This window comes from Amblyraja radiata, chromosome 1 (assembly GCF_010909765.2).
Source record: "Amblyraja radiata isolate CabotCenter1 chromosome 1, sAmbRad1.1.pri, whole genome shotgun sequence".
Classification (NCBI taxonomy): Eukaryota; Metazoa; Chordata; class Chondrichthyes; order Rajiformes; family Rajidae; genus Amblyraja; species Amblyraja radiata.
The window spans coordinates 103345847-103369355 of NC_045956.1; the positions used below are offsets into that span (position 1 = coordinate 103345847).

General features: G+C 42.4%; 1 protein-coding gene across 4 annotated transcripts in view; it reads right to left on the reverse strand.

Annotated features, from left to right (window-relative positions):
* Positions 1 to 23509, reverse strand: part of atp8a1 (ATPase phospholipid transporting 8A1) — a 330023-nt gene that overhangs the window by 224056 nt on the left and 82458 nt on the right. For all 4 annotated transcript variants that reach the window (XM_033027892.1, XM_033027903.1, XM_033027886.1 and 1 more), the window contains exons 5-6: positions 12338 to 12383; positions 6842 to 6882 (exon numbers count right to left, since the gene is read on the reverse strand). Coding sequence is in view for 2 of the 4 variants with exons in the window: in XM_033027886.1 (XP_032883777.1) it covers positions 6842 to 6882; positions 12338 to 12383 (87 nt within the window). In the remaining 2 variants the exon portion in view is untranslated. The remainder of the gene's footprint in view (positions 1 to 6841; positions 6883 to 12337; positions 12384 to 23509) is intronic.

Consider the following 23509-nt stretch of genomic DNA (forward strand, 5'->3'; position numbering starts at 1 on the left):
TTTTCAGACGGCAGGCAGTGACTAGTGGGGTGCCGCAAGGCTCCGTGCTGGGACCCCAGTTATTTACAATATATATTAACGATTTAGACGAGGGAATTAAATGTGACATCTCCAAGTTTGCGGATGACAAAAAGCTGGGTGGCAGTGTGAGCTGCGAGGAGGATGCTATAAGGCAACAGGGTGACTAGGATAGGTTGGGTGAGAGGGCAGATGCATGGCAGATGCAGTATAATGAGGATAAATGTGAGATTGTCCACTTTGGTGGCAAGAACAGGAAGGCAGATTATTATCTGAATGGTGTCAGATTAGGAAAAGGGGAGGCGCAATGAGAGCTGGGTGTGCTTGTACATCAGTCGCTGAAAGTAAGCATGCAGGTACAGCAGGCAGTGAAGAAAGCTAATGCATGTTGGCTTTCATTGCTAGAGGATTTGAGTTTAGGTCCTACTGCAGTCGTACAGGGTCCTGGCGAGACCGCACCTGGAGTATTGTGTGCAATTTGGGTCTCCTAATTTGAGGAAGGACATTATTGCTATTGAGGGAGTGCAGCATAAGTTCACCAGGTTAATTCCCGGGATGGCGGTACTGACATATGATGAAAGAATGGGTTGACTGGGCTTTAATTCACTGGTATTGGACAGGCTAGGTGCAGGAAAAAAATTGTTAGTGGAGTCCAGAGCCAGGGGTCACAGTTTAAGAATAAGGGGTAGGCCATTTAGGACTGAGATGAAGAAAAACCTTTTCATCCTGTTAGGCGCTTCCCCCTCCTGGTGAATGCTATGTACTTACCTTTCTCTGTTTCTCTCCCAAGTGCAGGCCTCGTGGCTGTGAGTCTGGAATCGAGGGGTTAAAGGCTCCTGTACCCGATTGGCCAAGCTGCGTCAGGTGACGGGTGACTCATCTGAAGTATAAATACCAGAGCTTCCCAGGATTCTCTCTCTTCTTCGTCGACCCTGACTGATGAGCAGACTGCTGGTGTGGGCCGAGGAAAGCCTGACCACATGGCATAGAACTTTGTGTACTTTCACCATTCCTTGTTAACAGATATTGAATTGGGACGGATAAGGGCTGACCTTAGAGTTTTCGTGTATTTTGGTTTCAGGGTTGTATCTCTTTGGGCAGGTTTTGGAGTCTCCGGTTCGACGGCCCATTGCGTGGCTGGCTGGAGCATTGTTAAATTGTTTGTCAGTTTATCCATATCCCTGACTGGGTTGTTTAAAATCAGGTTTGGGTTTTGTGTTCCAAGGAATAATTAAAACTGTTTTTGAACTTGAACCTGGTTTTTGACTTGTGTTACGCGGCTCTGAAGTACTTGCATTCGGGAGTCGTAACACACCCAGAGAGTTGTGAATCTGTGGAATTCTCTGCCACAGAAGGCAGTGGAATTCAATTCACTGGATGTTATCAAGAGAGAGTTAGATAGAGCTCTTTGGGCTAAAGGAATCAAGGGATATGGGGAAAAAGCAGGAACGGGGTGCTGATTTTAGATGATCAGCCATGCTCATATTGAATGGTGGTGCTGGCTCGAATGGCCTACTCCTGCACCTGTTTCTATGTTTCTATAATTGATCTCCTGTTCTTTTGGTTGAACATCCATTTAGTCTGAAACCTGTGCCTGAGTACATTTTTTATATGTCTCTATAAATAAAATTTATCATCTGGAATGGGCTGTCATTTTACTACATTAAGCATTACTTGCAGCATAAATTCATATTACTCGTGAATATTTCCAAAACGTGAGATATATACTTTGCAGTGGAATCCTGATGACATTCCAATTATCTATGATTCAAGTCGCCACCATCCTAGTTACAGTTCGTTCTAAATATCATGTGTTATGATTTCATAAAGGAACAATTTTAGCATCCAATGTAAGTTTAGGTATGCATAAAATCTATCGGAGTTGTGAATCTGTGGAATTCTCTGCCACAGAAGGCAGTAGTGGTCAATTCACTGGATGTTTTCAAGAGAGAATTAGATTTAGCTCTCAGGGCTAATGGAATCAAGGGATATGGGGAGAGAAGCAGGAACGGGTTACGGATTTTGAATGATCAGCCATGATCATATTGAAATGGGGTGCTCGCCCAATGGGTCGAATGACCTACTCCTGCATCTATCTTTCTATATTTCTATGTTTCTATCAGGAGAGGAAAATCATTGGAGATATTTGAACACAAAAATTAGAAAACTAAAACCAAAGTCATCTATATATTACTAAAACACTCATCTTGACCACTTCCTGTCTGTGTTGTAATTAAATTTGCGCAAAAACGATCCCCCATAGCGCTTTCAGCAGTGGAGAATGGCGAGTAAGGTAGTGAAAAATCGTAGCGCTATGGGGGATCGTTTTTGCGCAAATTTAATTACAACGCAGATAGGAAGTGGTCAAGATGAGTGTTTTAGTAATATATAGATGACTTCAGTTTTAGTTTTCTCATAACGGGTTGCGTTGGCGGAACACGTGAGCGTTGTGGAATGGGTTGCGTTGGGGGGGACCTGGCCTCCCGTGTGACTGGGACCCAACAGATCCCACTTAGTCTAGTAAACTCTATCGGTGAAATGATCCATTGGGATTATTTGTATCAAGACTGAACATGGTCGAGACAGAGTTTAGTTTATAGCGAGTTTGTAATGTAATCCAAAATATTAAGTTAGCTGGGTTTATTACTGTTTCCATGTAGGAAAAACAATTAAATATATTTGGGCGTTTATGTATCTTAAAAAATATGTGAATATACCTCCCTCCCCCCCCCCCCCCCCCCACCCTCCCCTCTCCCCTCTACTCTCTTTCGCCCTCCCCTCCCCCCCCTTTCCCCCCTCACCACCCCCTCCCTTTACCCCCCCCCCCCCCCCTTAAGGGTTAGTGTGTGATGCCGCAGGCCGCTCCCCTCCCGCCTTGAGGGGACGGGATCCAACGGGTCCCACTTAGTCTAGTACCATATTAAAAATGTGTACTCCATTTGGTATGACTTTTGGTTCACTATTTTGCCAACCAAGTTGTCTTTGAATATCGATAACCTTTATAACTTAAAAAAGGATTTCTGAAGCTTAAAATGTAGGTTTAAATACATTTCTTGAGTACTTTAAAGATATGAGGCTTGAGATTTTTTTCCCCACAAAATTCAACAACTGTGTTATCAAATTAGAAGTTATTATTTGCATTTTAAAATGCTTTATTTTATTATACTGCCTGGATATAAAAGTCTATCTATATTCCCTCTAATAAATTTATATAAATTATGATTTTATGATTTTAACATGTACCCTTCTGGTCCTTTTCTATTTAATAGATCGAAGAATTGAAGAGTTTATTGGGAATAGATTCATCTTGTGTTATTTTTATGGGATAACAACATATAAATTACATAAGAGATTAGCTGCATTCAGAAATCCTACGATGCCTACTCAAACAAGAAATAAAAGGACACAAAAATAAAATTGGAAACATTCAGCAGGTCTGGCAACCTGTTAATAATGTTTTTTTAAATCAGAACTGCAGGGCTATGGGAAGAGGAAATACGGTTAGTTGAATTTCGCCTACATTGAGCCAACAAAGATTGATAATCCAAATGGCCTCTACCCCGTGAGAGCCCAACCATCAAAACTGTTAAGACATTGTATATGTAGAACGAACATCAAAATTTAATTGTAAAGTCGTGTACTGCATTGCAACTTTAGTAGCAACATTTATCAATATAGAAACATAAATCTGAAATCTAAAGCATTTAATTTAATGATAGTCTGCAGATCATTGGAATATTTTAGATCTCCCCATTAAACATATCTTTAAACCGTATTTGAATCTAAATCATGATATATTGAAATGTGCTGTCTTAGAACATTTGTGGCTGATCCCAAAAGATATCAATAAAGCTGGAGTCTTGCACAGATATATAAATATATATTTTTTCTAATATATGCTGAACAAATATAAATAAGTGGGAAATCCTCATCATACTCAAACATACATAGTATGTGGCATTTGTGGAAAGCATGGCAAATCCTTAAGTGTATTTTTGAATTTAATGCCTTTTTACCTCAAAAAAGCAGCATTTCCATTACAGCAGATAACATTAAATCCAATTAATTGTATTAATAGCTCTTCCAGGGATTTGTCCAAATTACAGGAAAAGCAATTTAAAGATAAGTAAGGAACCTAACCGGTTTTATAAATAAAGCAGAAAATGTATCTAAATCCTTCACTTGCAACTTTCGAACAATGTTATCTGTTCTGTCAAACCAATAGAGTAGCATACTTTACATATCACTAATCAAAGAACAATGTGTCATGAAGTTCTTGGCTCAGTAACCAAGTCTTCTTTACCCATCTAAGAAGAAGTACTAGAAAACTGAATGCTCATTATCTTCAATAAGATTATGACTGATCTGTTTTAGGAGAAATATATTTTCCTTAGCGTCGAGGTCCAAATATTTACAACCCAAAGTTTACTTGTTATCTTAAATGGGCGAGTTCTTATTCCTAGTTGATGAGAATTCCCTAGCTGTGGTTTTGATGCAATCATTGCAAGGTTTAATTTTTAGCACAAAGTACTAATGTACTTCTCAGTAAAATCTCAAAATATGATTTGTATTTCCATGCAAATTAATCCTCAAGAGACTATATTTACTCAATACTAATGATTCCTAATTAGTTACGTTACCTTCAATAATTAGTAGTAGTAGTTGTGCACGTAGGCACAAACGACATCGGGAAGAAGAGGAAGGAGGTTCTACAACATGACTTCATAGAGCTGGGAAGAAGACTAAGATGCCGGTGATTATCTCTGGATTGCTTCCAGTACCTCATGCTAGTGAGGACAGCAACAGGGAGATGGAGGATCAGAATGTGTGGCTGAGGGGCTGGAGCAGGGAGCAAGGATTTAGATTTATAGACCACTGGGATCTCTTCTTGGGTAGAGGTGACCTGTACAAAAGGGACAAAAATAGTTAAGACCAAAGTTGGACCCTTGAAGACTGAAAAAGGTGAATTTATTATGGGGAACAAGGAAATGGCAGATGAGTTGAACAGGTACTTTGGATCTGTCTTCACTAAGGAGGACACAAACAATCTTCCTGATATAGTAGTGGCCAGAGGATCTGGGGTGACGGAGGAACTGAGGGAAATCCACATTAGGCAGGAAATGGTGTTGGATAGACTGATGGGACTGAAGGCTGATAAATCCCCAGGTCCTGATGGTCTGCATCCCAGGCTACGTAAGGAAGCGGCTCTAGAAATCGTGGATGCATTGGTGATAATTTTCCAATGCTCTATAGGCTCAGGATCAGTTCCTGTGGATTGGAGGGTAGCTAATGTTATCCCACTTTTTAAGAAAGGCGGGAGAGAGAAAACAGGGAATTATAGACCAGTTAGCCTGACATCGGTGGTGGGGAAGATGCTGGAGTCAATTATAAAAGATGAGAAAGCCGAACATTTGAATAGCAGTAACAGGATCGATCGAGTCAGCAAGGATTTACGAAGAGGAAATCATGCTTGACTAATCTTCTGGAATTTTTTAAAGATGTAACTTGGAAAATGGACATTTGCTGAGAGAATAGAAACATAGACATAGAAATTAGGTGCAGGAGTAGGCCATTCGGCCCTTCGAGCCTGCACCGCCATCCAATATGATCATGGCTGATCATCCAACTCAGTATCCCGTACCTGCCTTCTCTCCATACCCTCTGATCCCCTTAGCCACAAGGGCCACATCTAACTCCCTCTTAAATATAGCCAATGAACTGGCCTCGACTACCCTCTGTGGCAGAGAGTTCCAGAGATTCACCACTCTCTGTGTGAAAAAAGTTCTTCTCATCTCGGTTTTAAAGGATTTCCCCCTTATCCTTAAGCTGTGACCCCTTGTCCTGGACTTCCCCAACATCGGGAGCAATCTTCCTGCATCTAGCCTGTCCAACCCCTTAAGAATTTTATAAGTTTCTATAAGATCCCCTCTCAATCTCCTAAATTCTAGAGAGAATGGAGCAGCTGGGCTTGTACACTCTGGAGTTTAGAAGGATGATAGGGTATCCCATTGAAACATATAAGATTGTTAAGGGCTTGGACACGCTAGAGGCAGGAAACATGTTCCCGATGTTGGGGGAGTCCAGAACCAGGGGCCACAGTTTAAGAATAAGGAGTAAGCCATTTAGAACGGAGACGAGGAAACACTTTTTCTCACAGAGAGTGGTGAGTCTGTGTAATTCTCTGTCTCAGAGGGCGGTGGAGGCAGGTTCCCTGGATGCTTACAAGAGAGAGCTAGATAGGGCTCTTAAAAATAGCGGAATCAGGGGATATGGGGAAGAGGCAGGAACGGGGTGCTGATTGGGAATGATCAGCCATGATCACATTGAATGGCGGTGCTGGCTCGAAGGGCCGAATGGCCTACTCCTGCACCTATTGTCTATTGTAATAATAACTCCAAAGCAAGACAGAAAGTGACAGATGTCTATTGATGTGATTTGCAGGGTTTCTATGGAAACACCAAGATGAGAGATGTGTTCTTTGCTCCACACAGCTCACACATTATATTTCAGTTTCATGAGTTCCAGTTGGGCGAGTTAGAGGAAGGCCAATAATAGATTTATTTTCTGCCCTATTCTAACAACGATTTTAGAGAGCACAACATGGATACAAATTTGATACAGCTCACTACATTACTATTCCTCAGACACCTGGGCAAGTCTCCAGCCTTATTACTCACACCATTATTTACCAGTTCAAAACGGAGCATGCACTGCAAGGAGACAAATGATCAGCACAATCCCTCACGTTCTACAATGGTAATAAATGTCTGTTAACTTAAAATGGCTTTGCTTTATTTGATTAAAATAAAACAACATTTCATACCTTTGCCCAATGGACAATTTCCCAAGCACCATTTCTCAGCACTTTGAATAAAATGAAATTTTAGAATTAAAAATCGACATCCAAAATTGCAAAGGACAAGTTAAATAAAAGGCAATCACTCAATATCTGGAATTAAATGGATGAACAGAGGGTGGAAGATAAATAAATTATTCTATACAACGGGAGCAAATATGCAGCATGGACACTTAAGGGAAAAATGCCACAATAAAATGAGATTTAATTAGAAAATAATGACACTAAATAATTTATGCACCTCTTTTCTAGAATGCTCAGCATTCCTTGTTCCCATTATCAATGCTCCTAAAGCAAAACCCACGCAACACTCATCTGCTCTCGTTAATGTTCAATAATGGTTTGAGAAATATTTACTCCTGGCAGAATTATGCAGGACATTATTTGCATGAAATGTTCTTGGAATAATATAGAAGGCATGCTAAAATCCAAATCCCTTTCCAAATACATCTCATTATGGACATCCTACAGTGCCCTCCATAATGTTTGGGACAAAGACCCATCATTTATTTATTTGCCTCTGTACTCCACAATTTGAGATTTGCAATAGGAAAAAAAAAAATCACAGGTGGTTAAAGTGCACATTGACAGATTTAATAAAGGCCATTTTTATACATTTTGATTTCACCATGTAGAAATTACAGCAGTGTTTATACATAGTCTCCCCATTTCAGGGCACCATGATGTTTTGGACACATCAATGTCATGTAAATGAAAGTAGTCATGTTTAGTATTTTGTGCATATCCTTTGCATGCAATGACTGCTTGAAGTCTGCAATTCATGGACATCACCAGTTGCTGGGTGTCTTCTCTGGTGATGCTCTGCCAGGCCTGTATTGCAGCCATCGTTAGCTTATGCTTGTTTTGGGAGCTAGTCCCCTTCAGTTTTCACTTCAGCATATAAAAAGCTTGCTCAATTGCGTTCAGATCGGGTGATTGAATTGGCCACTCAAGAATTGACAATTTTTTAGCTTTGAAAAACTCCATTGTTGCTTTAGCAGTATGTATGGGATCATTGTCTTGCTGTAGAATGAAATGCCGGCCAATGTGTTTTGAGGCATTTGTTTGAACTTGAGCAGATAGGATGTGTCTACACACTTCAGAATTCATTATGCTACTGCCATCAGCAGTTGTATCATCAATGAAAATAAGTGAGCCAGTACCTTCAGCAGCCATACATGCCCAGTCCATAACACCCCCACCACTGTGTTTCACAGATGAGGTGATATGCTTTGGATCTTGGGCAGTTCCTTCTCTCCTTCATACATTGCTCTTGCCATCACTCTGATATGTTAATCTTCATCTCATCTGTCCACAAGACCTTTTTCCAGAACTGTGGTTGCTTTTTTAAGTACTTCTTGGCAAACTGTAACCCAACCATCCTATTTATGCGACTAACCAGTGGTTTGCATCTTGCAGTGTAGCCTCTGTATTTCTGTTCATGAAGTCTTCTGTGGACAGTGGTCATTGACAAATCCACACCTGACTCCTGAAGAGTGTTTCCGATCTGTCGGAATGGTGTTTGGGGATTTTTCTTTATTATAGAGAGAATTATTCTGTCATCAGCTGTGGAGGTCTTCCTTGGCCTGCCAGTCCTTTTGCGATTAGTAAGCTCACCAGTGCTCTCTTTGTTCTTAATGATGTTCCAAACAGTTGATTTTGGTAAGCTTAAGGTTTGGCTGATGTCTCTAACAGATGTATTCTTGTTTCTCAGTCTCATAATGGCTTCTTTGACTTTCATTGGCACAACTTTGGTCCTCATGTTGATAAACACAGGCATGATATTCACCTCCAGAAAAGAAAGTAGGAAGTATTGGCCGGGTGTCCTAGAGGTCGGCTAGGCCCCTGGCGGGGTCCGGGGCAGCTGGAGTTCAGGGGGCTCCTGCATTTTCAATAAATTGAAAGTAATTCCTAAGCTTTCTGCTGGTAGTTTACATTACAGAAACTTCGAATTTTTCTAACACATAACCGGTAAAATAACCCCCAAAAGATAAATATTTCATAAAATAATTGACTTCATACAGCTAAGAAATCTTTACAAAAAATGTTACCTGAATTTCTAAATGAGCTATTTGTAGAGATGTCAAAATAACACAAAAGTAAAACCTACACATCACCATAGAAAGGTACCATCTCAAGGAATAATTATGCGCAATACTGCAAGGCACAGTTAACTGTCAATACACTGATGTCACATCTACAACGCCAAGAAGGTAGAAAACTAAAAACCTCTGCCAATAACAATGAAAATAAAAATAAACAGAAAATCACCAGAAAGGGGAGGGAGTCGCCGCTGCCTGGGAGGTAGGGCCCCACATCTCTCTAACCCCCACTATCATCGCCAATACCATTCACTTTCCAGTCGCAGCTCCATATAGGAAACACAAAATACTGTTGTGTTAATTCATTTATTTTCCCCACAAGAGGAGGGGGAGGGGATCAATGCCCCGCAGCCATCACCCCTGTCTTAGCTGCCTGGGCGTCCCAGTCACCCCGAGCACGCGCTCTAGTTCGTGGCCCTGCGTCTCACCCGCTTGCGCTCCTGTTCCCTCCCACAAATGGGCACCGTCGCAGCTCACACGGCGCCGCTGGGCTGATCTCGACAGCAGCCAAAGAGCGTCGTTGTGTTCCCTCCGCCCACGGCGTCCCGCATGTCCCCCCCCCCCCCCCTGCTATTGGCTGACCTTGCTGACTTCCATCATGAATCACAAGCTTGCCCGCCTCCAGACCGGTACCTCCACTGACTCTCCTTCCCTCACCTTTTATTTTACGATCTTGCCAACTAAACTGTATCAAAATCGGGCACAAAAATGTGAAAAATCTGATTCATTGTTAGGAAAGGAAAAAAAAAATCGGGATTCCGATTTAAATCGGAAGAATATCATGCCTGTAAACAGCAATAAATGTTTCCAAGGGTGATGGAAAGACTAGGTGCTGAGAGCTCTCTTATACCTGCATTAAGGAGGCAATTAAACACACCTGAGCAATTACAAACGCCTGTGAAGCCATGTGTCCCAAACATTATGGTGCCCTGAAATGGGGGAACTATGTATAAACACAGCTGTAATTTCTACATGGTGAAACCAAAATGTATAAAAAAATCCCTTTATTAAAATCTGACAATGTGCACTTTAACCACATGTGATTTTTTAAATTACAAATCTCAAATTGTGGAGTACAGAGGCAAATAAATAAATGATGGGTCTTTGTCCCAAACATTATGAAGGGCACTGTATAACAGGAGAAATTTCATTGCAAGATGTTCTCACCCGGTCAACTAAGGTTAAATAAAGATGCTTCCTAAAGTCCCAACAAACTCAGCCACCAACTCAACATCAAGCAGTAAAAGGTTTGTTACTATAATAATAATAATAATAACTTTATTTATAAACCACTTTAAACAACCGCAGTTGCCACAAAGTGCTGTACATGAGAACTCATGGACAAAAAGTTATTACAAACCATTAAAAACCGTAAAACGAAGGACTAAAAAACAGTAAAAATTAAAAGACATTAAAAGCACTAAGAACAGGAGCAATGTCTCAGCCAGTGTCGAAAGCCAAAGATTAAAAATGAGTTTTTAAGGGAGGATTTGAAGATGAGGGGGCCTGTCTGATGTGCAACGGCAAGGTGTTCCAGAGTGCCGGAGCAGCAACAGAAAAGGCTCTATCCCCTCTGAGCTTCCGCTTAGACCGTGGTACCTCAAGGAGCAGCTGATCAGCTGACCTGCGCACCGGGCAGGAGCATATAGGTGGAGCAGCTCAGAGAGGTAAGGCGGGGCGAACCCATTCAACGATTTGAAAACAAATAAAAGAATTTTAAAATGAACTCGAAAGTGCACTGGGAGCCAGTGAAGGGAGGCCAAAATTGGCGTAATGTGCTCCCTCTTTCGAGTTCCGGTCAAAAGGCGAGCGGCAGCATTTTGAACCAGCTGGAGACGAGCCAATGAAGCTCGTGCGACTCCAGAGTAGAGTGTGTTACAGTAATCCAGCCTAGATGTAATAAAGGCATGGATTACTGTTTCAAAATGCTGCCGCTCGAGGATGGGCTTCACCTTTGCCAGCTTCCTTAGGTGAAAGAAGCTGGACTTAACCACCGCGCCTATTTGTTTTATCTAGTTTAAAATCACCGTCCATCCTAAAACCCAGGTTTAAAACTGTTGGCTTTACGGACAATGCCAGTGGACCCAAGTCAACAAAGGGAGGTTCACGGCAGCCATTGGGGCCAAACAAAATCACCTCTGTCTTTTTTTCATTAAGTCCCAGAAAGTTTAAGGCCATCCAGGACTTAATGTCCTCAAGACAAGACAGAAGTGATTTTAGAGAATAGTCGTCTTCTTTCCTGAGTGGCATATATAACTGGCTATCATCTGCGTAAAAGTGAAAGGAGATGCCATGCCTTCTTAAAATTGAGCCCAGAGGAAGTAGGTATAGAGAGAAGAGCAGGGGCCCTAAAATTGAGCCCTGTGGAACCCCATATGCCAAGGGAGTGGAGGAGGATTCAAAGCCAGCAAGGCTTACACGCATGGTTCTGTCTGCCAGATAGGACCTGAACCATCCCAGGGCACTGCCACAAATGCCCACTTGGCGCTGTAATCGGGAAATTAAAATTCCATGGTCCACTGTATCGAAGGCGGCAGATAGGTCCAGCAAGACAAGAACCACATAATTACCGGAGTCGTTTGCCAGGAGGATGTCGTTAAAAACCCTTAGCATAGCCGACTCTGTGCTATGCATAGCTTTGAATCCAGACTGGAAAACCTCCTGAAAATTGTGCTCATCCAGGAAGAGTTTCAGCTGAGCATAAACTACTTTCTCCATGATTTTAGAGATAAATGGCAACTTGGAGATCGGCCTAAAATTGACCAGAACAGTTTGGTCCAGGCCGGGTTTCTTAAGTAGTGGTTGCACTACTGCATGTTTAAAATTTACGGGGACAACCCCAAAACACAAGCTACTGTTTATGATGGCGAGAACCGACTGCCCTATACTCGGGAAAACCTCTTTAAAAAGAAGAGGAGGGACAGCATCACAAGGGGAACCCGACGGCTAAATATGGCTAACCACATCCTCTAGACCCGATAATGTCAGAGGCACAAACTTATCGAATGCCACCAGGCATGGGGCCGGAACAGAGGGATCAGAGGCAGGAGCTGAGATGAGAGCCCTTATAGAAACAACCTTATTGATAAAGAAGTGCAGGAAGTCATTGCACAATTCGGACGATGCTTCCAGGCAGACAGGCTGTGGGGCATTTAAAACGTTAGCAGAGTATTGTGTCACCGATATTTTGCCATGCATTTTAAGTGATTGGAATCTACATTTTATTTATGTTAATATTTATGGGCCAATTATTGAGGATCATTGTTAGCTTTCAAAAACCTTTGTGTTGCAAAAGATGGCTACATTTACGACTTTCCTGATTCTTCATGTAATCCAAGACACTTAAAACCACGGTTCCTACCTTGTGCCTTTTTCTTGTTCACTCCACTGTCTGCGCTGTGTCTTTTCTGCAAGGAATAAATATTTTTCATCTTTAGATTATCTTCATAAATTCTTATCATAAAATAGCAACATTTACGTTTCAACTAATTTCAAGCCTTTAACCACATCAGCATTAGCAACCTTTTATTTAGTTGTCTGGTGTTGATTTGAGTCCCAATAAAGAGCAACTGTTGTGGGAAGTTAAAGCAATTAAATCCTGTCAAATTTGAGTTTGAGGATGATGTAAGTTCAACGTCAAGATGTTAGGAGTGGGAAGGGGAGGTGGGGAGAGAACTGGGAGGTGCATAAACACTTTTATGGCAAGCGAAATCTAGCACTGTTTCATGTTGCTCTCTGGCAGCAAGTTGAACTATTACATGCCTTTTTTTTGCTCAGTCTTAAACTATCCTTAACTAGCAATTAAAAAAATGAAATTAAAGTATAACAAGTTTCATGACAGGCAAAATTACAGGCCATAGGATGGCAATCAACAGCCATAGGATTACAAGTTGCACATTATTCAACTCAACGATGTCTTTATCAAATGTACCAATAATACACCCAAATTGAATCATTTATTTCAGTCAAAGCAGATGCTATTCTCTTCACAGTGATGTATTTGAAAATTGATCATAAAGGTTACTTCATTTTCCCCAACAGATTTATTAACTCTTCCAGCAATACATAAAACTGATCTCCTGCTGTGCAAACCAAGGACCTTGTATTCATGGGGTGTGTCTTTCCTCAGTGATACCAAAGTACCTTCATCTGCAATTACATGCCACTTTTTACAATGGGAAAAGTTCAATTTCCATACTGGGAGAAGAAGCCACTCTCATTAAAGTGTACAAGATATACTCGGAATGGTTGAGGGTACATAGATGCCCGTACTTTAATGACAGTAGCATGGCTCAAAGAGAAACGGTTACAAGCATTAAGAATTAGTTTAAGCTTGGGGTCAAGATGTTTTATAGTCAACAAAAACCTGGATATTCACAGTCATCATTTCCCAAAGTAACTGCAGTATTTTGCTACAAGTACCCCGAAAATGGAATCCTTCATGGAATCCAATGAGGAAAGGCAAAGTTGTGGAGATTGCCTACCAATTTATGAAAGGGAGCTGGCTTGAAGAGAAAAAACAAATCACAGGTTCCAATTCAAGGAACAGCTGTGAAGGTCTAAGGTAGTAACCTTTGAATTTATGGATTCTTTGCACAAATGTTTTAATTTTTAAACGCGGGGGTGGCGCCTGTATGGTCGTGAGTAGTCGCCCAAAGTCGTACCTTTTTCTGGTGGCCGCTGGATTTTCAACATGTTGAAAATTTTCGGCGACCGTCTGTGACTATGACCGGTGCCAGCAGTCGCGTAAGTGGGACAGGCCCTTAAGGGTAAATCTCTGGATGTATCACCCCAACCTTTACCTTTATGGGGACATGCTTATCCTGAACCTTTGGAACCTCTTCTTTAAATGCCTCCTCCAGCCCCAAATGCAATTTATTTTTAACTTGTCAACTTCTACTGGTCAGTCAAGCTAGTTTAACCCTATCCTAATTAGAATCTAATTTAGAATTTAGATTATTCCTAGTTAATCATTAACCTTTTCCACAACCATTTCCACAAAAGGTGCCTCCTGCTGGTACCCGTCGCATTTGCCCAGCTTCTTGATGATCGAAAAACAAGATGCTCAACATCCCAACCATCCTTCCAGCAGAATCTTGATTAGCTGGTCACGTGGGATGACTTATGGAGTTTAATGCAGATAAGTGTTGCATTTTGGGAAATCAAACCAGGTCAGGACCTTCACCGTAAATGGTAGGGCCCTGGGGAGTGTTGTAGAGCAGGGGAATCTATGAATACATTTATATATTTTCCTGAAAGTGGCATCAAAGGGAGATAGGGTAGTGCTGATATAGGATGTCATTAAGCTGGAAAGAGTGAAGAGAGATTCTCAAGGTGGTTGCCAGGACTCGTGGGCCTGAGCTACAGGAGAAAGCTTTTCACCACACGTGACAATGAACTAAACTAACTAAAAAAACGAAACTAACTAAATTGGGTAAGCTAGGGGTTTATTCCCTAGATGCAGGAGACCAAGGTGTGATCTTATAGAGGTGTACAAAATCATGAGAGGAATTGATAGAGTGAATGTACAGTCTTTTGCCAGGTTAGGAGAATCAAAATCCAGAGGTCATAGATTTAAGATGAGCGGGGAAATATTTAATAGGAAACCCGAGGGGCAACTTTTTCACTCAGAGGGTTGTGGGTATATGGAATGAGCTGCCAGAAGAGGTATTTGCAGCAGGCACAATAACATTTAAAAGACACTTGGACAGATACATGGATAGGAAAGGGTTATTGGGATGTGGGCTAAATGGGACTAGCTTAGATGGAGCATCTTGCTCAGCATGGAGTTGAGCTGAAGGGCCTGCTCTGTGCTGTCTGACTATAAGGCATCGCGTAGCAACTCCAACAATGCCATTTAGCAATTTTATGCCCTTTATTCATTTTACTCTGGCTATATCCTGCTGAGTATTGAAGGAATTGATATCTTCCACTATAAATTATACTCATTATAAATGTACTTACAAATGTGCACATCTCTCCTCCATGGACTATAGACTGCTCTTTCAGTACAGATGATGAAGGATCCTTCAAATCCTATCATCCTTTTTCAGTGATGTGATTGTTTCTTTAACCAATATTGTCATCACCCCTCTTTTTGAAAAGAAATCCTCATTATCTTGTCTGAAAGCTCTTAAGTAGAAACATTAAATGCTAGTTTTCTGTAACAGCCATCATATTTTCAGTGCTGTCAAATCAGCCTTGTTCAATAAATCGATGTACACAACATCAAGCAGACTACAGTTTCGACTATTTTACATATTTTCTTCTGCTTTTCAACCTCATAAATTCACTGTCATTTCTTCTCCCTTCTGAATACATGCTGAACGTTTGACATTTCCCCCACTTCAACCGAGCTAATTTAAATCTACCTCAACTACAAACACTGCTATCGCATCTGCTTCCACCACCACCCCTGAAATGTGTAGCAAGGGGTAGTGGCGGAGGCAGACATGATAGCAACGTTTAAGAGGCTTTTACATAGACATATGAATATATAGAGCACCTCATATTCCGTCTGGGGACCTTGCGTCCTTATGGCATTAACATTGAATTCTCCCAATTTTGCTAGCCCTTGCTGTCTCCTCCCCTTCCTTAACCCTCTAGCTGTCTCCTCCCACCCTCCCATCCGCCCGCCCTCGGGCTCCTCCTCCTCCTCTCCTTTTCCTTCTTTCTCCCCCCCCCCCACCCCCCATCAGTCTGAAGAAGGGTTTCGGCCCGAAACGTCGCCTATTTCCTTCGCTCCATAGATGCTGCTGCACCCGCTGAGTTTCCCCAGCAATTTTGTGTACCTTGAATAAATAGGGGATTGGTGGGATAGAAACATGCGCAGACAGAAAGGATTATATAAGTAGGCATCATGTTTGGCACAGACATTGTAGACAGAAATGCCTGTGCCTGTGTTGTACTGTTCTATGTTAACAGCCCTTGCCTGAAAGAACAGGGATTTCACACCTACTGAGGTACAACCCAGCTGCCCTGTTCATGTCCCATTTTCTCAAGAATAAGTACCAATGTTCAAACAATCTAAAATTCCTCCCTCCAGCACCATCTTCTAAATCACACATTCAGCTACACAATCCTATTTCTATACTCACTGGAACATAGCACCGGGGTCAGAGAGTTAAAGAAACAATCACATCACTGAAAAAGGATGATAGGATTTGAAGGATCCTTCATCATCTGTACTGAAAGAGCAGTCTATAGTCCATGGAGGAGAGATGTGCACATTTGTAAGTACATTTATAATGAGTATAATTTATAGTGGAAGATATCAATTCCTTCAATACTCAGCAGGATATAGCCAGAGTAAAATGAATAAAGGGCATAAAATTGCTAAATGGCATTGTTGGAGTTGCTACACGATGCCTTATAGTCAGACAGCACAGAGCAGGCCCTTCAGCTCAACTCCATGCTGAGCAAGATGCTCCATCTAAGCTAGTCCCATTTAGCCCATATCCCAATAACCCTTTCCTATCCATGTATCTGTCCAAGTGTCCAAGACATATGAATATATAGAGCACCTCATATTCCGTCTGGGGACCTTGCGTCCTTATGGCATTAACATTGAATTCTCCCAATTTTGCTAGCCCTTGCTGTCTCCTCCCCTTCCTTAACCCTCTAGCTGTCTCCTCCCACCCTCCCATCCGCCCGCCCTCGGGCTCCTCCTCCTCCTCCCCTTTTCCTTCTTTCTCCCCCCCCCCCACCCCCCATCAGTCTGAAGAAGGGTTTCGGCCCGAAACGTCGCCTATTTCCTTCGCTCCATAGATGCTGCTGCACCCGCTGAGTTTCCCCAGCAATTTTGTGTACCTTGAATATATAGGGGATTGGTGGATTGGTGATGATATGATTGATACACAATCCTATTTCTATACTCACTGGAACATAGCACCGGGGTCAGAGAGTCAGAGTCATACAGCACCGATCAGGTCAGGTGGAAACTGGCCCTTCGACCCAACCCTCCTCGTCAACCAGCAAACTGATCCGTCTGAAGAAGGGTCTCGAACCGAAACGTCAAACATTCCTTCTCTCCAAAGATGATGCCTGTCCTGTCGAGTTACTCCAGCATTTTGTGTCTACCTTTGGTGTAAACTAGCATCTGCAGTTCCTTCCTACACAACAAAATATCATCTTAGCTATCCTTTCACCTGTGTTATAATTTCCTGGGAAAATATACTTCCACCCCAAGAACCCTCTGTACATCAATGTTTCGAAGGTCCCCGTTTCCTGCCAGTATTAGATGACCCAACATGCATAACCTCACATTTGTCTGGGTTAGATTCCATCCAACTTTCCAGCTGATCCTTGTTCAACAATCTAATTGGGAAACCATCCTCACCATGGATGAGTTTACTGTGTTTAACATCTTGCTCTTTAAATCCATTAGAAACCACTTTTTCTACCCATGTCACTGGTCCAGATATTGCTCATAAACTGACTGCTCATCCCAATGCTTTCCGGAATTTTCTACAATGACTTGGCAATATCCTTGACCAAGCACTAGGTAGTAATACCATATTGAATACCATATTGAAATATCATCAGCAACTGCAGAAAAGCTATCAGTTTGCCCCCACTGTAGGATCCCCTACCACTATTGCTCACTTGACCACTTGCCACCCTATACAGCTGTGCCTCCCATAAAACTTTACTTTTGGCAGCATTCCCCAGGGAAGCCCTCTTCCCTCATCGTGTGTACAGGTTGAAGAACATGATGTCCTCGGCGATGTCCACTCTTCGTCTAGTAGGCACAAATTCAGAGTAACTGCCTCCACAAATATCCTGTCCTTCTCTCCACAGATAATGCAGCCTTGTGGATGGACAACTGTTCTCAAGTTCCAAAACCTGCAGCTCAAATTCCTTCATCCAACGACGGCTTCTGTGGCTGTGGTTGACCAAGATCATGTTATAGGAAAGACTGCTCCAATGTGGTAGTTCTGTCTAACTCCTGCACTCCGCACCTGGAACACCTAGAAACATAGAAAATAGGTGCAGGAGGAGGCCATTCGGCCTTTCGAGCCTGCACCGACATTCATTGTGATCATGGCTGATCGTCCCAAATCAATAACCCATGCCTGCCTTCTCCCCATATCATAGAAATATAGAAAATAGATGCAGAGGTAGGCCATTCGGCCCTTCGAGCCTGCACCGCCATTCAATATGATCATGGCTGATCATCCAACTCAGTATCCTGTACCTGCCTTCTCTCCATACCCCCTGATACCTTTAGCTACAAGGGCCACATCTAACTCCCTCTTAAATATAGCCAATGAACTGGCCTCAACTACCTTCTGTGGCAGAGAATTCCAGAGATTCACTCTCTGTGTGAAAAATGTTTTTCTCATCTCGGTCCTAAAAGATTTCCCCCTTATCCTTAAACTGTGACCCCTTGTGCTGGACTTCCCCAACATCGGGAACAATCTTCCTGCATCTAGCCTGTCCAACCACTTAAGAATTTTGTAAGTTTCTATAAGATCCCCCCTCAATCTTCTAAATTCTAGCGAGTACAAGCCGAGTCTATCCAGTCTTTCTTCATATGAAAGTCCTGACATCCCAGGAATCAGTCTGGTGAACCTTCTCTGTACTGCCTCTATGGCAAGAATGTCTTTCCTCACATTAGGAGACCAAAGCTGTACGCAATACTCCAGGTGTGGTCTCACCAAGACCCTGTACAATTGCAGTAGAACCTCCCTGCTCCTATACTCAAATCCTTTTGCTATGAATGCTAACATACCATTCGCTTTCTCCACTGCCTGCTGCACCTGCATGCCTACTTTCAATGACTGGTGTACCATGACACCCAGGTCTCGTTGCATCTCCTAATCGGCCACCATTCAGATAATAGTCTACTATCCGTTGATTCCACTAGCCCCTAGAGCTCTATCTAACTCTCTCTTAAATCCATCCTGTGATTTGGCCTCCACTGCCGTCTGTGACAGGGAATTCCACAAATCCACAACTCTCTGGGTGAAAAAGTTTTTTCTCACCTCAGTCTTAAATGGTCTCCCCTTTATTCTAAGACTATGGCCCCTGGTTCTGGACTCTCCCAACATTGGGAAAATTTTTCCTGCATCTAGCTTCTCCAGTCCTTTTATCAGTTTCTATAAGATTCCCTCTCATTCGTTTAAACTCCAGTGAATACAATTGAATATACCAGTGAAAATACCTAGTATTTTCAATCTTTCCTCATATGACAGTCCCATCATTCCAGGGATCTATCTCGTGAACCTACGCTGCACTGCCTCAATCACAAGGATGTCCTTCCTCAAATTAGGAGACCAAAATTGTACACAATACTCCAGATGTGGCCTTACCAGAGCCCTATACAACTGCAGAAGAACCTCTTTACTCCTATACTGAAATCCTCTTGTTATGAAGGTCAACATTCCATTAGCTTTCTTCACTGCCTGCTGTACCTGCACGCCAACTTTCAGTGACCGGTGTACAAGGACACCCAGGTCTCGCTGTACCTCCCCCTTACCTATCCTAACCACATTGAGATAATAATCTGCCCCCTTATTTTTGCCGCCAAAGTGGATAACCTCACATTTATCTATATTATACTACATCTGCCATGCATCTGCCCACTCACTCAACCTGTCCAGGTCACCCTGCAACCTCCTAACATCCTCTTCACAGTTCACACTGCCACCCAGCTTTGTGTCATCCGCAAACTTGCTAGTGTTGCTCCTAAATCCCTCTTCCAAATCATTAATATATGGTAAACAGTTGCGGCCCCAACACAGAGCCTTGCGGCACTCCACTCGCCACTGCCTGCCACTTCACCTGGCGGTGAAGTGCTGCCCGCCCCTTCTACCTACCGAGGGAATTCACCTCCATCATCCTGACCGCGGTCTACATCCCACCGCAGGCAGACGTCCGTCTGGCACTGGAGGAACTGCACGCCGTGGTCAACAAGCACCAGACGCCCTACCCCGATGCATTTACCACCATAGTCGGGGATTTCAACAAAGCCAACCTGAAAAAATCACTCCCAAACTACCATCAACATGTCTCCTGTAACATCAGAGGATCAAACACCCTTGATCACTGCTATACGACCATCAAGGGCGCCTGTCGTTCTATCTCTCACCCTCACTTCGGGAAATCTGACTTCTTCCTGCATACAGGCGGAAAATGAAGCGCGCATCCCTAGAGGCGAGGACTGTACAGAGCTGGTCTGGGGAGGCAGAGGAACAACTACAGGACGGTTTGGAGTCTGTAGACTGGGCAATGTTCAAGGACTTGGCAACGGACCTAAATTCATTCGCCACAGTCATTACAGACTTCATAATGAAATGTGTGGAGGACTGCGTTCCAACAAAAACCTTCAGAGTGTTTTCTAACCCGAAGCCTTGGATGAACCATGCGATCCGCATTCTGCTGAAGACCAGATTCCGGGCATTCAGGTCTGGTGACGCAGACGTCTATAAGAAGTTCAGATATGACCTTGACAAGGCCATCAAAAAGGCCAAAAGGGACTTCCGCTCAAAGCTGGAGGATGACGCGGATGTTCGGCAACTGTGGCAGGGCTTGAATGCCATCACCTCCTACAAGACGAAATCAAGAGGCAGCTCAAACGACAGCGAAGTATCATTCCCTGACGAGCTCAATGCGTTCTACGCACACTTTGATAGGGAGAACACTGATCTGCCTTCCCGAGCCCCCATTCACCCTGATGGTATTACAATCACAGTCACAGAGGCCGACGTCTGAAGATCTTTCAGGGGGGTGAACCCTCGACCACAGTCTGTTTGAATTGGCAGAAACACTTCATATTCAGTAACAATCAGTACGGGAGCACCTCAACATTGCGCGCTCAGCCCCCTGCTCTACTCACTCTATACTCATGACTGTGTAGCCGGACACAGTGCGAACTCCATTTTCAAGTTCGCCGACGACACCACCGTTGTGGGACGAATTACAGATGGTGATGAGTCAGAGTATAGAAGTGAGATCGACCGACTGACCAAATGGTGCCAGCATAACAACCTGGCTCTCAATGTCAGCAAAACCAAAGAACTGATTGTGGACTGGAAGAGGAAGGATGAAGACCCACAATCCTGTTTACATCAATGGGATGATGACGGAGAGGTTAAAAAAAGTCAAATTCCTGGGCGTTCATATTTTCGACGATCTTTCCTGGACACAGCACACTGATGCAATCATAAAGAAAGCACATCAGCACCTCTACTTCCTGAGAAGATTACGGAGATTCGGTATGTCAAAGAGGATTCTCTTGCACTTCAACAGGTGCGCAGTAGAGAGCATACTGACTGGTTGCATCGTGGCCTAGTTCGGCAACTTGAACGTCCAGGAGCGGAAAAGACTGCAAAAAGTTGGAAACACTACCCAGGCCATCACCGGCTCTGCTCCCCACCTTCGAAGGGATCTATCGTAGTCGCTGCCTCAAAAAGGCAGCCAACATCATCAAAGACCCACACCATCCTGGCCACACACTCATCTCACCACTGCCATCGGGAAGAAGGTACAGGAGCCTGAGAACTGTAACGTCCAGGTTCAGGAATAGCTTCTTCCCTACAGTCATCAGGCTATTAAACACGACAACGTCATAAGCTATGAACTACAACAGACTATTATTATTATTATTGTACTGTTATAGATTGTTATTTTTTTTCTGAGTTTTTGTTATATTATTTATTATGATTACATATTCTGTTGTGCTGCAGCAAGTAATAATTGCATTGTTCTATCTGGGGCATATGACAATAAAACACTCTTGACTCTTGTCTTGACTTCTACCAATATTGCAGTACATTTTGCCTATATTTTATCCACAGCATTCTGCATTTTCATGCTGCAATACTTTCACTTTTCAAACCAACGTCAAACAATAATTCACACAAGCCACCAAATGCCATCTCACCAAATACATCTACCAAGATCAGCCGAAACCAACCCAAATATCTTGTACAAGAAAAGAATCCAAAGCTTCAATGATTCATCAACTTGTTCAATTTATTAAAAACTAACCTCATGCTGATAGTCAAGGAGGAATGTAATTTTGAAGCTAACTAGAACATGGTAGAATCATAGTGATACAGAGTGGAAACAGGCCCTTTGCCCCAACTTACCCACACCGGCCAACATGTCCCTGCTATACTAGTCCCACCTCCCTGCGTTTGGCTATATCCCTCCAAACCTGTCCTAAAAAGGTAAGCTGAAAGGACTAGATTTCATGCTGTATCATAGCTTACATAGAAACATAGAAAATAGGTGCAGGAGTAGGCCATTCAATATGATCACGGCTGATCATCCAAAATCAGTACCAGTTTAATATTACTGTGTTAAAAAGGGGAATTTCCAATGACACCAATCAGTACTGATAGATGAAAATAAAATTGCACTGTCCCTTTTCTGTTCATTTCAAAAAATCTGATTTAATAACTACTCAACTCGTGAGAGTTACTCCATTTTTCACACACGTCAACATTTACAAATTGCAAACTTTGAACCAAAACCTGGCATGTGATTCATTGGGATTCTGGATATTCTTACAAAGCTATTGACTTTCAATAGACAGTATTGCACTTAATTAAACAATATCCTTTCACTTTTCAGGCAGTTTCAAATCCTGTTCAGACCGAGACGCTATAAAGGCAACTTCAAATCAGTGATTTTTTTCAAGATAAACAGGCCCGAAGGTCCTTTGATCACCCTGTACACTATCCTACACATTAGGACAATTTACAATGTTTTTTTACCAAAGCCAATTAATCTGTGGGAGGACACCGAAGCATCCAGAGAAAACCCACGCGGTCACAGGGAGAACATACAAGTTACTAGCAACATGAAATGGGTCATAATGTAGATTCCATCAACATAATGATTCAAGCATCAAATGGAAGGGGCGAAGAAAGTGATTTTTGTGCAATTTCCTTTGTTTAATGTGAAGGATGGGTTAAATTTTTATACTTGGATAACAAAATGTTATTAGGGTACAAACTGTGAAACAAGTGTACCTGCTAATTGAGTTGCTCATTTGCCAACACATTTAACAGCCATTCACAGCAACTGGCAGAAAGGCATGAATACACTATTCTCACAAATGTATTTCCCTGTGAGATATTAATTTTTATTTTCCAAAACATAAATCCACCACATAAAAAGATTTAGAAATTCCACTGTCACCATTTTCTGGTAGAGCAGTCCCTGTTTAGAGAACCATTTACCATGAAATGCTTTACTCAAAATATCAATTTTTGGGTGAATGGTAAAGGCATACATTGTACACTTAAAAGGCGTAATTAAAATGTCCACCACTCCTTTAACTATGATAATTCAAAACAGAAGAAAATTATAAATAACTCCTTAGTAATTATGCTTAAGTATTACGTTCACCCACTAGATTGTGGGCTTGTTCAATCATATGCAGGTTGCAAATAAGAAAACAAAACAAGTCCTCAGTTTTAAGCACAAATATGGTCATGTACAAAAACCTGGTACATGTTCACCACACCCACTTCAGTGCAGTCACATTTTCTGTAATGTGGTGATCAGAACCGTTCTCAGT